Raw genomic sequence first — 17567 nt, 5'->3', positions numbered from 1 at the left:
GGTGGCTCACGCCTGTGGTCCCGGCACTCTGGGGGGTGAGGCGGGTTGATCACTTCGGGCTAGGAGTTCGAGACCAGTCTGGCCAACTTGGCGAAACATGAAGAATACAACAGACAAACCAACCAACTCAGTGACAACAAAACAGGTCTACCCTGGAGTCATACTCTAATTTTTTCTATTTTCCTCCCTTTCTGATCCTTTATCCCACTTTCTTTTTCTTCCTCTTCCTTCTCCCTCTTCTTTGTCAAATAGAGGATTGAGTTATTATCACTGATCCATATAAAGTCCCTCTCTCATTTATTTTAACTCCCACCCCCCATTTCTATTCCCCGACTTCCCATGTGCAACCTTCCTAATATGTTTGATACGCATCTTTTTGTTTGTATGTATTTTTAGAAAATGTTTATTGTTTTTGTATGCAAAAAAATTAATTAAAAAAAAGTAAAAAAAAAAAAAAAGAGCTCTAGGCTGATAAAGGAGAAGATGAGAAGCTGTGCGAGGAAGCCAGGGTCCAACTATGAGGCAGGCCCTCTCTGTCAGAATAGAATGGCGGCAGCCACGAGGAGAATGTTAGGACTTAAAAGCAACAGTCAGAATGGGCGAGAGGCCAGATGAGAAGGAGGCACAAAGTCCTCCTCCCAGTAAGGAAAACCCCAAACAAGCAGAAACTGTAGGAAAAAAACAAACTTTTGAAGAAAGGCAGGGTCCAAATCTGGGGCACACTAAAATGTGGGGTGATTTTGGACGACTGGTAGAGTAACAGAGGAACTCCAGAATGATGCTTTGAGTGGCGCAGGTCATGATGGTGGAGCTGTAGAGGACACGTGCCCAGAGCTGGCTTCTGTGATGCTGCTTGTGGTTTTCAGCTTCCAGAATCATTCTAGTCAGAGAGCACAGAAGACTTAAATGTGCTTCCAGGGAAGGAAGCAAATGTTCTCAGCTGTGACAATGTACAACTTGACCAGGTGGAGGGAAGAAAGGGGAATTTACTCCTGACATACAAAGTAGAGTCAGGAAGTGTTGTCCATACCCAATGGGACAAAAAATAGAAGTTCAAGGATATTATTTAAGGTCACAAACATAGCTAATGTTAATACGGGCACTAAAATTAGCTATGTGTCTACAGTGTAAGGAGGAGGCAGATGCATGGTGCCTAAGTCCTCATTTGTCCTGGAGGAAGTCAGTAGAAAATGCCTTCATTTTAGAAATCAAGTAGTAGTCGTGTAAGCATATTACAGAGATACGGAAATAATCCATAACTAAACAGAAATTGAAAGGTAGTTCTCTGAAGGACCAGGATTGAAAGAAGGAACAGGTTTTCATTTGATTTAAATACAACCTATATATACTATAATATATGCATTTATTACTTTGATAATTTTTTTGATATAGCATCATGATTAAGCAACTTTGTTATGCAACAGAATGTTTATGCCGTAAATCTTGCAAAGTATAAATTACCTAAATCTTGACAAAGGTAAACAAAAATTTATCTTTGATAGGTGTCAATCAGTAATGTTAGTTTTGGTACAGTTGCAACCTGTTGATTTTTTTTCTTAAACTGAGACCATATATTGTACACTTGACTTACTATTCTTTGTTTTATAATAATGAATAATCTATATGGGAATATCAGTTGATATTCTTTCCTGGCAAAAGCTATATATTTTAAATTACTGATTCCAGTCTCTTTGTCTTTTTAACTTAGAAGAGGAATCTCTTGTTGGCATTTGAAGCAGCTGAAAGTGTAGGCATCAAACCCAGCCTGGTAAGTATCCTATTTTGTATCCTTGTGATACTTTATTTTAATTGTATGAGAAATAACTTTATGCCATCTGATAAACAATTTCTTGTAGAACATTGACATCTGTTTGCCGAAAGTCTGTTGCTCTCAATACCTAATATAGAAGTATCCAGTTGATACAATCACATATCAACATATGATTTATAGATTTTCAACTCTAAGAGATTTTCAGTCACATAAGATTTCATATGGACAAATTTCAGTTCTGGAAACACAGTGGACTGAATTATTATTAAAGCCCTCTTGTTCAGAGCACCTAGAAATCTGAATAAAATGCTATGTTAAAAAATATCAACACATAGCTAAGCTCTCAAGAAAGAATGGGAAATACCCAGATGCCAGAAATGTAAAACAAAGCAGAAACCAGGCACAACTGAGCCTGCAAAACTCGGCAGGGGTGGGTGGGGGGTGGTGGGCCAAGCAAGCACCAAGCCTGCATAAAGCCAAGGCTCACAACATGCTGATCTTCTTAGTGAAAGCAGAAATCTCTAAAACTCCACCAGCCAGCCCAGGGAGGTGATAAGCTGGTCCCCACCTGAGATTGTATGCACACACACGCGCAGAGAGAGGAAAAGGAGAGAGAGAAAAGAGAGACAGTCTCTTGCAAGGAAAGGAAGCAGGGCCAGATGAGGTTTAGAGTCCAAATTTATAATATCTGTGCTGCATGAAGCCCTTAGTATACTCTTAGATGCAGGAAGCCCCTGGGCTGATACTACAATGGCTGCTAAAAAGTAACAGAACACTTGAGAAAATGATCTACTTGACCTAGTCAGCAGATACAGCAAACAAAAGGATTATCTACCAGAACTTGAGATGATAAATAATAAGAGACTACAAAAAGACTATTTAAACATATGAAAGAGATAAAAGGAGGAATAGAAAACACAAGGAAAGAATGATTCTATTTAAAAAAGAGATTTGTAAAAAGAATCAAGTAACACTTCTAGAAATGAAAATTTGGAATTAAGACCACAATGTGTGTTGCCAAACTCATTAGATACAGCAGAAGAGAGAAATACTAAATTGGAAAATAAATATAGGGAAATCACCCAAAATATAAAAGAGACATTAAAAATATAAAATATAATGGTAAGGTTGAATTAGTATGTGTTCAGCTTCAAGAAATGGAAAACCCAACCAGCAGTTGCTTAAACCATAAAAATGTTAATTTTCTTAACATAGTAGTTTTAGAACTGGTTCACCACTCAGTATTGTAATCAAAGCCCCGGAGTGTCTCCTCTCCATTCTCACCATCTTTAATCTGTTCCTTTTGTCCCCATGTTTGTTCCTTTGTGGTTGAAGGTGGCTGCCAAACTTCAGACATCACTTCCACCTACAGGGCAGGAAGAAGGGGAAGAGTTAGAGCAAGTGCCTCCTATCTTTCCCTTTAAAGAATGAAAGTAAAAGCCTCCCTGGGTTTCTCCAGCTCATTGGCAGTACTCTGTTACATGGTCCCCAGCTGCAAGGGCATTTGAGGAAGTGAGCATATGAACAGCTTTCAGTTTCTTTAGTGGGAAGCCTGCAAGGGAGAGAGCTTGGGAATGACTGTTGGGCTATCTAAATAATAGTGTCTGTCTCAGAGTTTAAGAAACATGGACAAAAAAAATCAGATGATGGCCATGTCCCATGCCCAGAGGGAATTCCAGATGAAAAGGATAGAAAGAATGGAATGGAGACAGTATTTGAAGATACGATGCCTGAAAATTTTCCAGAATGATGAAAGGATAATGAAAGAGTCCACAGATTCTTTATTTATCTCAAGCAGGATGAATAAAACAAAATATCCATCCAGACATATTGTAATGAGACTACAGAAAAAGCAAAGACAGATAATCTATTAAAACTTTCTGCTCACCAGTAATAAAAATACAACCTAGTAGGAAATTATCAAAGACTAGAAGAGAAAATTCACAGAAGATCATGAATGGTCAATGAGGATTTTTAAAGATGTTCAATCTTATTAGGGATTGGGAAAATCTAAGTTGAAATAAAAATGAGATACAATTCCAGCTGGGTGCAGTGGCCCACACCTTTAATCCCAGCACTTTGGGAGGCCGAGGTGGGTGGATCACCTGAGGTCCGGAGTTTGAGACCAGCCTGGCCAGCATTACGAAAGCCTGTATCTACTAAAAATACACAAAATTAGCTGGGTGTGGTGGCGGGCGCCTGTAATCCCAGCTACTTGGGAGGCTGAGGCAGGAGAATTGCTTGAACCCAGGAGGCGGAGGTTGCAGTGAGCCAAGATTGCCCCATTGCACTCCAGTCTGGGCGACAAGAGTGAAACTCCATCTCAAAAAAAAAAAAAAAAAAAAATTACAATTCCATAACCTTCAAAGCATGTGGGGAATCTGAGAAATGAAAAAGTGAATGTACATCTATTCTGAAATCTCATCACCATGAACAGTGCTATGCCAGTATAATTTTGAAACAGAATGGACAGTTTTCTAGGAAAATACAAGTATATTTCTTCAAATATTAAATGTAAATATTCCTACAAAACTTAAGAAGAAATAAAACTTTAACCATTAAAGAGGTTGAATTTCTGCTTTAAAGTGTAGTCATACACACAAAGAAAAAATATCCCCATCAGCCCAGATTTTGCTAAATCTTTAAGACACAGATATCCCTATTGTGTATTTACAAGTCTGGGAAATTTAAAAAGGAGTGAGGAAACTTACACATCTGACCAGGGTGGAGTAGCAGGGATCTCCCTTCAGAAACAACAAAACTAAGGAGTACCAACAGAGAGATCAGGTAAGGATAAAGATACAATGAGACCTTGTTGGAAGATTATATTTTACACAGAATACATTTTTCTTTGTAGTGTTGTAATTAATATTTACTTCTGTTTAAATTTAATATCTAAAACCATTAAAATCCTACAAGAAAACCTAGGCAATACCATTCAGGACATAGGCGTGGGCAAGGACTTCATGTCTAAAACACCAAAAGCAATGGCAACAAAAGCCAAAATCGACAAATGGGATCTCATTAAACTAAAGAGCTTCTGCACAGCAAAAGAAACTATCATCAGAGTGAACAGGCAACCTACACAATGGGAGAAAATTTTTGCAACCTACTCATCTGACAAAGGGCTAATATCCAGAATCTACAATGAACTCAAACAAATTTACAAGAAAAAAACAAACAACCCCATCAAAAAGTGGGCAGAGGACATGAACAGACACTTCTCAAAAGAAGACATTTATGCAGCCAAAAAACACATGAAGAAATGCTCCTCATCACTGGCCATCAGAGAAATGCAAATCAAAACCACAGTGAGATACCATCTCACACCAGTTAGAATGGCCATCATTAAAAAATCAGGAAACAACAGGTGCTGGAGAGGATGTGGAGAAATAGGAACACTTTTACACTGTTGGTGGGACTGTAAACTAGTTCAACCATTGTGGAAGTCAGTGTGGCGATTCCTCAGGGATCTCGAACTAGAAATACCATTTGACCCAGCCATCCCATTACTGGGTATATACCCAAAGGACTATAAATCATGCTGCTATAAAGACACATGCACACGTATGTTTATTGCGGCACTATTCACAATAGCAAAGAGTTGGAACCAACCCAAAGGTCCAACAACGATAGACTGGATTAAGAAAATGTGGCACATATACACCATGGAATACTATGCAGCCATAAAAAATGATGAGTTCGTGTCCTTTGTAGGGACATGGATGAAACTGGAAAACATCATTCTCAGTAAACTATCGCAAGGACAAAAAACCAAACACCGCATGTTCTCACTCATAGGTGGGAATTGAACAATGAGAACTCATGGACACAGGAAGGGGAACATCACGCTCCGGGGACTGTTGTGGGGTGGGGGGAGGGGGGAGGGACAGCATTAGGAGATACACCTAATGCTAAATGACGAGTTAATGGGTGCAGGAAATCAACATGGCACATGGATACATATGTAACAAACCTGCACATTGTGCACATGTACCCTAAAACCCTAAAGTATAATAAAAAAAAAAAAATTTAATATCTTTTTCTTAATTTTCATCTAATGTGCTATAGAAGTTAGTGAGCTGGGAAGTGAATGAGGTTATTTTGTTGTCCTAATTGTCAGAGCCAGGGGTTTCATTTGTGTGGATGATCTGTGAGGAGCTGCTGACACACATGATAATTAATCTCAAAGGCACTTAGGAGTGTTTGTGAGCACTTTCCCAGCTTATTCCACCAACAAAATAGAAATTTCCTACCTTCTTAAATTTGCTTTTCAATACCTTGATGTGGATTGGAAAATCCAGTATGTTGAATTACACATGACACTTTAAAACTACACCCAGTCAGAAGTGACAGCAGTAATCCCCAAATCTTCAGTCAAGTTCTGTTGTTAGATTATGCCAGGAAAATTGTCTTATATGTTTATATTCAAGTAAATATAAGTTTCTGGGGCCTAACATATTAGGATAAGATCTTTATTTTTATAATTTTATTTTAGTTATTTTATAACTTTTATTTTAGATTCAAGGAGTACATGTACAGGTTTGTTACATGGGTACACTGGATGATGCTGAGGTTTGGGGTATGAGTGATCCTGTCACCCAGATAGTGCACATAGTAGCCAATAGTTTTTCAGCCCTTGCCTCCCTCCCTCCCTTCTCCCTCTTGTAGTCCCCAGTGTCTGCTGTCCCTGTCTTTATGTCCACGACTACCCAATGTTGATCTCCCACTTATAAGTGAGAACATGTCTTATTTGGTTTTCTGTTTGTGCATTATTTTGCTGAGGATAATGGACCCTAGCTGAATCCACGTTGCTGCAAAGGACATGATTTTGTTCTTTTTATGGCTGCGTAGTATTCCATGGTATATATGTACCACATTTTCTTTATCCAGTCTACTGGTTTTCTTTTTTTTTTTTCTTTTCTTTTCTTTTCTTTTTTTTTTTTTTTTTTGAGATGGAATTTCGCTCTTGTTGCCCAAGCTAGAGTGCAATGGTGCAATCTTGGCTCACTGCAACCTCCGACTCCCGGGTTCAAGCAATTCTCCTGCCTCAGCCTCCTGAGTAGCTGGGATTATAGGTGTGCACCACCACACCCAGCTATTTTTTTGTATTTTTTTAGTAGAAATGGGGTTTCACCATGTTAGCCAGGCTGGTCTCGAACTCCTGACCTCAGGTGATCCACCCACCTCAGCCTCCCAAAGGGCTGGGATTACAGGCATGAGCCACTGTGCCCGGCCCTTTATCCAGTCTATTGTTGATGGACACCTAGGTTGATTTCGTGTCTTTGCTATTGTGACTAGCACTGTGATGAACAGTGTGCATGTGTTTTGGTAGAAGGATTTCTTTTCTTCTGGATATATACCCAGTAATGGTATTGATGGGTCAAATGGTAGTTCTGTTTTAAGTTCTTTGAGAAATCTCCAAATTGCCTTCCACAGTAACTGAACTAATTTACATTTCCACCAAGAGTATATTCCTTTTTCTCCACAGCCTTGTCAGCATCTGTTACTCTTTGACTTTTTATCAATAGCCATTCTGACTGGTGTGAGATGATGAGATCTTTAAAAATGAAGCTCTATAGTGTTCCCCAGATATTAGCAACTGTTCTTCCTCAGCCACCGTGTAAGGAGAGCATCTTAGCCAGCCCAATTACAGGTGCGAGCAACTCCCCAGAAAAGGAATTAGGCGAGGGACGATATGTGATGTCACTGTCATAAAAACAGCCAAAACATGTGTCCCAGGGCTGCTGTGTCTTTACCAGGCCATGTAGTCCATGAGGGCTGTTGCTCAGAGTGCTAGCATGCCCACCAGGACAGCCGCTGCAGGACTAGGTGCTGGCATGCCCCCGTGGAGGGAGGTCACCACGCAGCAATTCCTGAGGCATGGCTGGGCCTACTCTGCAAGTGTAAACTTAATGAGCTGTGCTGAAATAGCTAATTTGTGCTTGACTGTGTGACAAGCATTTTTTTTTTCATATTTACTGTATGTATTTACCACTCTGGGCATTTTTCATGCAAGGACTTGTTGGACCCTCACGGAGGTCCTGCGAGGTGGATGAACTCTACAGGAGGAAACTGAGGCACATGGCTTATGAGCAGGAAAGGCAAGAGGCAAGGCCAGGCAGGCAGCTCCAGAGCCCATGCCCTCAACCACCCTGACAGCTGTGTCTGCCTTCTGCACATACCTTGTTAGATTTAGACCTTAGCAGGTTTTTTCTTTTGGTGCTATTGTAAATGATACTGTTTTTCTTATTACAAAATCCAGTTGTTCAATCGGTATATAGGACAGCAATGGACTTTTGTATACTGACTTTGTATCCTGAGACTTAGCTAAACCTGCATGTAAATGCTTTGGGATGTTCTAAACAATCATGTCATCTGCAAATAAAGGCAGTTTTATGTCTCCCTTTCCAATCTGCGTGCCATTTGTTTCTTTTTCATGCCGTTTTGCACTAGCTAGAACTTCCAGTACATTTTTTTTGTTTTTGTTTTTGTTTTTGAGATGGAGTCTTGCGCTGTCACCCAGGCTGGAGTGCAATGGCATGGTCTCAGCTCACTGCAACCTCTGCCTCCTGGGTTCAAGTGATTCTCCTGCCTCAGCCTCCTGAGTAACTGGGATTACAGGCACCTGTCACCATGCCGGGCTAATTTTTTTGTATTTTTAGTAGAGGCGGAGTTTCAACATGTTTGCCAGGCCTGTCTTGAACTCCTGACCTCAGGTGATCCACCCACCTTGGCCTCCCAAAGTGCTGGGATTACAGTCCAGTGCAGTTTTAAATAGGACAGATGAGAATGGACATCCTTGCCTTGTTCATGATTTTATGGGGGGAGTGTTCAAATCTTTCACCATTAAGTATGATGTCAGCTGTTGGTTTTTTGTACATATCCTTTGCTAGGTAAAAGAGGTTCCCTTCTCTTCCTAGTTTGTTGAGAGTTACCACATATAAAAACTATCTTGGTTATGGAATTTTGTGTAATGCTTTTTCTTCATCTGTTGATTTGATCATGTGGTTTTTCTCATTCAGTTAGTTAATGTGATGAATTACATCAGTTTACAAATGTTGAACCAGCCTTGTGTTCCTGGGATGAACCTCACTTGATCATGATGTATTATACTTTTATAGGTTAATAGATTGTGTACTCATGAGAAATTGGTGTATAGATTTCCTGTAATGTTTATGTCTAGTTTTGGTATCAGGATAATGTTGGGATCCTAGGATGAGTTGGGAATTATTCTCTCCTCTTCCATTTTTTGAAGAGATTGTGTAGAATTGGTATTATTTCTTCCTTAAGTATTTGATGGAATTCACAAGTGAAATCATCTGGGTCTGGTATCTTTTGGAGGGTCTTAACTACTAATTCAAACAAATGTCATGCACTATAAGATTGTTACTAATGCAGCATACTCTGTCTTCTGAAATGTATAGCATATCTTTTCACAAATTCTCAAATATGATAACAATGTACTAAATATTTTTAGTCCAGTTATGAAGTTCAAGCATGTAAGACTGCTCAAAACTGTGAATATTGATTGGACTTCTGAGTCCTCTCTGAGATTAAAGACACACCCTTTCCATCATACAGAGGAAAGTGTGCAATGTGCCATCTCTCTTGCGTTTGTAGGTATCCCTTCTTTTCCCAGAGCTCATCTGTCTCCCAAATTGCATGCTCAATTCTTCATCACTTCCTTTCTTTAAGTCATGTTAGCAACACTCCTTGGTAAGGATTTTAGCTTGCCAGGCCTCAGTCTGTGTGCAGTCATGACTACAGCAGTGTAGGTAGAAGGAGACATTCTATCCTTGTATTCTGTGAAAGTTTGTTTTTCTTTTAAAATTGTTCTAGGTGTACCTGCATGGAATATTCTACCAACTCCTTTTCCACTCCTTTCCCATGACTAAGGATAGGCTGATAATTTTTTAGCATCACCAGGGAGCAGAATAAGTGAAGTCTGTTCAGATTTTGAATCAGGGGATGAATGGCTCATTAACAGCCTCAGCCAGCTCTGTCAATGCCCAGGAACTGATGTGCTAAGTTCAGCCTTACTTTTCCATGGCATCTCTGCTTCTGGCTTTACATCAGGGTCCTTTCCTACTATTCTCTTTTAACCACACAGGAATCCAAATTCGGTCCCAAAGTTAATTATTAAGTATGTCTAGTGGCACAAATTTCAGAAAACTTTGAGTGCCTGACAGGATGTCCACCCTCTTGCCCCTCCCTTTCTGGCCTGGATCTTATGCATGCTCATTACAAGCTTACTTGCAAAATGAACAAAAATAAATCAGTCAGTAAAAACCAGCAAGTTAGCAAAAGTAAAAATAAAAATAAGCCAGAAAAATCACCAAACTATATTAAATAACAAATAAACAAAAAAACACTTTAAATGGTAACACTTAATGCTGGTAAAATAAATGGTTGCATTTGAAATTGGTTCAAGGCTTTTGTGATAATCCCACTCTTAGTAATTTATCTTGAGGGACTAGTTCGACAGAAGGAAACAACACTGCACAAAGATGCTGATTGCAAAGTCTGTGGTGGTGACGAGGTGAGCGTACACTGGATGCCACATCCCTTGTGGACAGCAGTTTCCCTGGTCAGTGCACATTCACTAGAATGGCAGCCCACACAATGGCACAGCAGCACGGGGACCCGGGTGTGAAATGCTCAGCCCACATAATGGCACAGCCCATGTAATAGCACATGCAGTGTGCTGGGAGCCTGGGGAATTAGAGGTGGATTCAAGTGTAATTTAGAAACTTTGAAATCATTTTAATAGTGAAATTATGGGTGATTTTTGCTTTTTAAAACTTGTTTAAATGCTGTCATATGGTTAAAAGATAAAAGCAGTGGGAGGTCATGTTTTCCATTTTTGGAAAGGGACAGTATCTTCTGAATAAGTGGGAGGAAAAGGCCTTTAACTCATCGCTTTCAGCACCACCTGTGCTGGCCTTCACGTTCTGTGTAAGTGGAGGGTTTCCAGGCAGTGTAAGCCCTAACCTGGATTGAAGTCCTTGAGGGGAAGGGGTCTGTGATGTCCTGCCTTGTGATCTGTCCCCTATTCCCTTCTCCTGCAGGAACTCAGCGAGATGCTGTACACGGACCGGCCCGACTGGCAGAGTGTGATGCAGTATGTCGCCCAAATCTACAAGTACTTTGAGACGTAACCCTGGAGGGCCTGGGGCAGCCACCATTGCCACCTACTGCAGCTTTTCTTGGAAGCGCCTGATCACTGTCCACTGACCCTGCTCTACCCACCACCCAGCTGCCTAGACTTCAAAGACAGGCTCAATCCAAGTGGACCAACACCCAAATAAGAAACAGAGTAGATCTCACCGTGTACCTGTCTCAAATGCAAATGCAGCTGGATGGTAAATTGGGGACTCTTTGATCTCCTGTGGGATGCTTCTAAAGAGGGCAGCCTCCCTCCTTCCAGACCAAGACCCCACACCCATGCTTGTTTTGCTGATTACGTTGGGTGGCCGAACACATCATCTACAGAAATTCAGACAAAGAGCATCTCCAAATCAGTCTTTTGGTTGCTGTTGTTAAAAATATCCAGGCTTTGCCTTTATGAAACCTTTGCCCTTGGCTGGGTTTGGTAGCTCGTGGCTGTAATCCCAGCACTTTAGGAAGCCAAGGCAGTAGGATCGTTTGAGCCCAGGAGTTCGAGGTTGCAGTGAGCTATGAGCATACCACTGCACTCCAGCCTGTGCGAAAGAGCCAGACCCTGTCTCGAAAAAACGATAAACAAAACCCAAAACTTTGCCCTTGTGAACCCTCCCTTCTCCCCACCAAAAAAACCCAACAAAACACAAAAAATAAACACTTGTTCCAGGGCAACCTGGAAATGTGCGCACTCAGCCTTTTGGGGAAAGATGGGAGTTCTAGGTAACAATGTTAACACCTGGAACTTGATTCACTTTTAGCTCTCACCATCCCTTATTTGATTCATTGTAGCAAAAGGAAAGCCTGTGAGAATGCAAGGGAGCCCCTGGCTGCTTTGCTGGAGTCCCTGGGAGGTGCCCCACACCTCTGCCACCACAGTCTGTGTGCTCCTGAGCAGCCGGCGGCTTTCACACGGGAAACCGCAGTCCTCGTCACCCGCGCCTTTGTCCTCCCATTCGTTTACCCTCCCATTCACATCCACACAGGCTTGTCCCCCACAGAACTTGACAGGAGGTCACGTGTGAATGGCCTGTGTCTGCTTTACAGGGTTGAGCAGGCTGAGGGTGGGTGCCTCTGGGGATGCTGGGCTGACAGCAAATCCCAACAGTGTTTCGGCTCTGGACTGATTTGGCCTTTAGTGCTTCCCCAGGCCTCTCATAGGCATGGGAAAAAGAAGCCCTTAGGGGTGGGCGGTGAGGGCACATTTATAATTAACAAAGAAGAATGCAGTTGCCCCAGCACCCTACTGGTCACCTCAAGTGGCAGCAGAGCCCTCCCCAGAGCCGTCCTAGTCCCTCAGAAGTGCTCGGTCCAGCCCAGGTGCCCATCTGGTGGCTCTGTGGCATTCTTCTGGGCAGATCTGTGTGCACTACACAGTGAGGGCATGGCTCACACGGTGGTTGAGGGAAATGGGTAATGCCCATCCCTTGCTGTTCTAAGTGCCAAATAGCCTGTTAGCACCCTTCCAACAAAGGATCATCCAGTGAGTCACCAAGAATGACAGTGACTGCCATTACTACTCAAAGTACATCTCTGATAGCTGATCTGAGCCAGTGGTTCAGAGCCAGGTTCTAGAGGCGGCAGGTCCAGCCCCTGACCATTCCTGGAGAGGTAGGAGCTCAGTCCCCTCCTCCAAGCCAGACCTTTGCAGAGGTGGCAGCTGGGCTGCACGAGTCAGCGGATCCCTGATTCTCAAGCCACCTTGAGATAAGGACTCCGCCCCAGCCCTGTTAGTGCATCCCAGCTGCAGCTCTGCATCAGAACCTCCAGCTCTGCATCAGAACCTCCAGTGGACCCTTTTGAAAACACTCTTGGCTGCCCTAGTTGGTTAACTTCAGAATGTCTGGAATGGGACCAGAGATGCAGTCTACATGTTTTGTAAGTTCTTTAGGCGACTGAAGCACAGCTGCTTGGAGAACCACTGAGGGGTGGACACCTTTCCCTGGCAGCCACAAGGCAGGCAGCCCGCAGGAGCTCCTGAGCAGCTGTTTGGCGATGGTCATTACATCATCCATGCCTTTGTATTTAAATGAAACTCGACACATAGAACCAATTCAACCTGAAAGTTATTACATCTGCTGATTCAGGCACTTGTTTGAAGCATTTTTTTTTTTTTTTAATTAACCCTGTACTTCTACTTTGCCCACCATTAAAGTGGGGGAAAGTAATATCCCAAGTAGTTGAGTTGAGCTGTTGGTTGTTAGATTTAAGCTGGAATTACTCCAGGGTTTTATGTGGGGAGGCAGTTGCTGTCTTGGGATACCCAGAGTGGGAGTGGGTGCTTTCTGTGATTGGTTCTGTTTTTTATTTTTATTTTTACTTACTTATTTTGAGATGGAGTTTCATTCTTATTGCCCAGGCTGGAGGGCAATAGCACCATCTCAGCTCACTGCAACCTCCGCCTCCTGTGTTTAAGCGATTCTCCTGCCTCAGCCTCCCATGTAGCTGGGATTACAGGTGCCCACCACCACATCCAGCCAATGTATTTTTAGTAGAGAGGGGGTTTCACCATGTTGGCCCGGCTGGTCTCAAACTCCTGACATCAGGTGATCCGCCTGCCTCGGCCTCCCAAAGTGCTGGGATTATGGGCATGAGCCACTGAGCCCGGCTGTTTGTGTGTGTGTGTGTGTGTGTGTGTTTTTGAGACAGAGTCTTGCTCTGTTGCCCAGGCTGGAGTGCCAGTGGCACGATTTCAGCTCACTCGGGTGAGTCACCACCCCTGGCCTGTGATTGGCTCTATTTTGAGTGATTACGTGTAAACCACCTAGAACCAGCTCTGAGCAATGGTGTTGCGGTTTCCCTCCCTCCCTGCTGGGGCCATACCAGCCCCTCTCCAATGGGAGCCCAAGTTGCCAATGACTGTGGCCAAACTCTCCCATTTTTCTGTATCCTGCTCTCTTTAGGTTAAAAAGAAGGAAAGAAACATGAAAGGCCATGTACAATTTATTTTTACAACTCCAGGAGTTTCCCTGACTACCTTTTTTTTTTTTTTTGCCAGTGGTGTGCATGTAGAAGAGGAATGTGATGTCCTGTCCTCTAGAAATACACATGGTGGTCAGGCATGGTGGCTCATGCCTATAATCCAAGCACTTTGGGAGGCTGAGGTGGGAGGATTGCTTGAGCCCAGGAGTTTGAGACCAGCCTGGGCAACATGGCAAGACCTCTGACTCTATAAAAAAAATTTTTTTTTTTTTTTTTTGAGAGAGCGTCTCACTCTCTGTCACCTAGGCTGCAGTGGTGTGATCTTGGCTCATTACAACCTCCGCCTCCCAGGTTCAAGAGATTCTCCTGCCTCAGCCTCCTGAGTAGCTGGGATTATAGGCACATGCCACCATGCCTGGCATATTTTTGTATTTTTAGTAGAAACAGTTTCACCATGTTGGCCAGGCTGGTCTTGAACTCCTGACCTTAAGTGATAAGCCTGCCTCAACCTCCCAAAGTGCTGGGACTACAGGGGTGGGCCACCACGCCTGGCCCAAAATTTTGTTTTTTAATTAGCTGGGTACAATGATAGGCAACTGTAATCTCAGCTGCTTGGGAGGCTGAGGTGGGAGCATCACTTGAGTCCAGGAGTTCGAGGCTGCAGTAAGCTGTGTTTGTGCCACTGCACTCTGGCCTGGGCAAAAGAGTGAGACCCTGTCACACACACACAAAAAGAAAAGAAATACAGGTGGTGTTTTGGGGAAGGGAAGGTTTTGCTGGGGTCCTGGAACTGTGACTGGCCTCAGGAGTCCAGGAATAGGCCTTCTAGCACAGCAGCTAGTAGGGCTCCCCCAAGCCATCCGTTGGCGTGTGGAGGTGCAGGACCTGGGGGAGGCAGTCCCCAACCCAGCTAGGTCAAGGGGTAGGGTTTTTAGGTCTGTTTTTAACAGAGCTCAGAGCACCCGGTGAAGGTGGAAAGTTGGTAAACTGGGAAAACAAGGTCAGCATCTTACTTTTTCTATACTCAGCAGAGTGTGCCATTCCCAGTTTCTGTCCTGAGGCTTTCAAAGGCCACAGGAGCCACGTTTCTTTCCATCTTCCCTCAGCCAGTAGTCATTTAAAATTCTTCAGTTGTTCAGAAGATCCTTTTTTTAATGTATCATTTTTGCATGAAAGACAGCTGCAAAATGCAAGCCCCAGTAGAGTTGGAGAGTTTTTCAAGGTGAGAAGTCACTGTTCTCTGCACTGAACATGGATTGAATTTTCCTTGTCTGATGGTAGCCCGTGGCCCCCGTCCTGTGGGGATAACATTCTCAGGAACTTCTCTTGTCCTAGCCCCTTCACATTTCAAAAATATTAGTCTTTTATTTTCCTTTTTCATTCAGTTGTTGTTTTACAGCTTTTGTAGAGACCAACCCAAGTAGATGCCAGTGGGTGTTAGATAAAAACACACATCCCCAGGGGACAAGCCATCCAGCGGTGAGGAATCTCTGCCATGTTCTCTTCCCTGCCATCCACAAACGTTTCGGAGACTCCCTTAGCCTCCCCCTTCTCTTCCCCACTGAGGGGCGGCTTGTGGAGATGGGGACTGGGGCCCATAGATACAGACCCCCTACCAAATCTAGCAATAGTTCTCAGCCTTCCAAAGCTCGAGTGCCATTTTGAGATGACCTACCAATGACATGCAGTAAAGGACATAACCTCACAGCCTTTTTAGAAGCATTTTGAATATCAATAGTTGCCTCAATTCATGGGGCATTTCACTCCTCTAATCCAGGTTACAATTTTGCTAAATCTGTAGCATCCTGAGTAGCACAACTAATTTTAACTACATTAGTTGAATGTAGTTGATACATCTGTGGCCTCGTGTCTGTAAAGAGCACACTAGATTATACTCAGCAGTGTTAGGATATGACATGCGAATTAGATGTATTTAACTATTCACAGTATGATAAATGACTATAATATTTCTAATAAATATATTTTGTTTCTGATTTTTTCTCAGTGACATCATTAATATTTTTTCAAAGTGCCACACTTACACTGAGTCGGTTTTCAAACCAGCATCTTCATGCATATATTCCTTGTCGGGTCACAATCTCCACTGCAGCTGCTCTTGCGGGTGGTCCTGGAATTTTCCGCAGAGGACTGGGCCCCTGCTGGCTCCTCCGCTTCCCGTGTGCAGCTTTCTTGCTGAGGCCATAGGCTCATGTCAGGCCCTTCAAGGCCTAACCAGGATGCTGCTGAGCTGTGCAGATGTGCACACGATATGTGCAATGTCATATGTGAGACTAAATGCCAACTGAGACCCCGGAAACCACTCGCAGGGGGAATTATGCCAAGATTGAGGAGGAAAGGTGAAGATACTTTTTTTTTTTTTTTTGAGACGGAGTCTAGCCCTGTCGCCAGGCTGGAGTGCAGTGGCACGATCTCGGCTCACTGAAACCTCCGCCTCCCTGATTCAAGTGATTCTTTTGCCTCAGCCTCCCGAGTAGCTGGGACTACAGACATGTGCCACCACACCCAACTAATTTTTGTGTTTTTAGTAGAGAGCGGGGGGTCACCATGTTGGCCAGGATGGTCTCGATCTCTTGATCTCATTATCTGCCCGTCTCGGCCTCCCAAAGTGCTGGGATTACAGGCCGCAGCCACCTAGCCCGGCCGAAGATACTTTTTTAAACGATTGCTTCCTGATCCTTCCCTATTTCATGTTTTCTTATACATAGTTACATTTCTTCCTTGCTATACTACAAATCCCTAATTTTAGTTGGTCAGAGAGATGGATTTGAGACTGAGCTCCCATCTCCACGGCTGCAGCACCTGATTAAAGCTTTCTTCCTTGGCAATCCTCATCTCAGTGATTGGCCTTCTGAGCAGCGCAGGATCTAGGCTGAAGCCCTGAGGCTTCAGTGACAAAATCTGTTTTTTGTAATGCGATCTGTCTTAATTGTCCTCAAGAATTAGTACTTGAGTGCTCTCTAGATTCTCCTTTGTCACTTTTCTTTTTCTTTATCTCTCTTTTTTTTTTTTTGACAGAGTCTTGCTCTGTCGCCCAGGCTGGAGTTCGGTGGCGCGATCTCGGCTCACTGCAAACCTCTGAAAACCTCTGCCTCCCGGGTTCAAGTGATTCACCTGTCTCAGCCTCCCGAGTAGCTGGGACTACAGGCGCGTGCCACCACACCCAGCTAATTTTTGTATTTTTAGTAGAGACAGGGTTTCACCATGTTGGCCAGGCTGGCCTGGAACTCCTGACCTCAAGCGAAGAGCTTTGACATGTCAAGCTGTCCCTCTCCCTCGCCCTCGCCTGATGCGCACACGCCTCCTGCATGCAGCCTCACCCCTGGGGGTCATGAGGACCAAAGCTCTCCGCTCAGGGTGGCATGAGTGGCTCCAAACCTGACAGCAAGGCACAGCACCCACAGGACGGGGATGTGAGGAGCACCCGACTCCGGAGCCTTTCTGGAGGGCACGGAGGATGCGGTTGCAAAGGAACAGGGCTCTGCAGGAGCTAAAATATTGATGAAGTCACTGCAGAGCTCGGACCCGACAGTGGCCACTGGACTGATGAGCCCAGCAGCTGAGGGAGAGATTTCTCTTTCCCATGCTAGAAGGGCTTCCCTCCATTCATTCATGGTTTAGGGTTAGGCTTAGTCTCTGGACTTTCCACAGACAGACCCTGCAGGAAGAAAAGAAGGGCTTGGTAGGAGACGGT

General features: G+C 43.6%; 1 protein-coding gene across 10 annotated transcripts in view; it reads left to right on the top strand.

Annotated features, from left to right (window-relative positions):
- SPECC1 (sperm antigen with calponin homology and coiled-coil domains 1) overlaps positions 1–15849 on the top strand; it is a 304891-nt gene extending 289042 nt beyond the window's left edge. For 9 of the 10 annotated variants that reach the window (XM_055243198.2, XM_063617724.1, XM_063617720.1 and 6 more), the window contains 2 exons: positions 1709–1768; positions 10843–15849. In XM_055243198.2, coding sequence (XP_055099173.1) covers positions 1709–1768; positions 10843–10932 — 150 coding nt within the window. In that variant the 3' untranslated portion in view covers positions 10933–15849. The remainder of the gene's footprint in view (positions 1–1708; positions 1769–10842) is intronic. The other variant, XM_063617723.1, reaches the window with a different exon arrangement.
- The last annotated feature ends 1718 nt before the right edge of the window (positions 15850–17567 follow it).

Source organism: Symphalangus syndactylus, chromosome 14 (genome assembly GCF_028878055.3).
Source record: "Symphalangus syndactylus isolate Jambi chromosome 14, NHGRI_mSymSyn1-v2.1_pri, whole genome shotgun sequence".
In the NCBI taxonomy this organism is placed as follows: Eukaryota; Metazoa; Chordata; class Mammalia; order Primates; family Hylobatidae; genus Symphalangus; species Symphalangus syndactylus.
The sequence above is the reverse complement of the archived record's forward strand: the minus strand, read 5'-3'. Positions and strand labels throughout refer to the sequence as shown.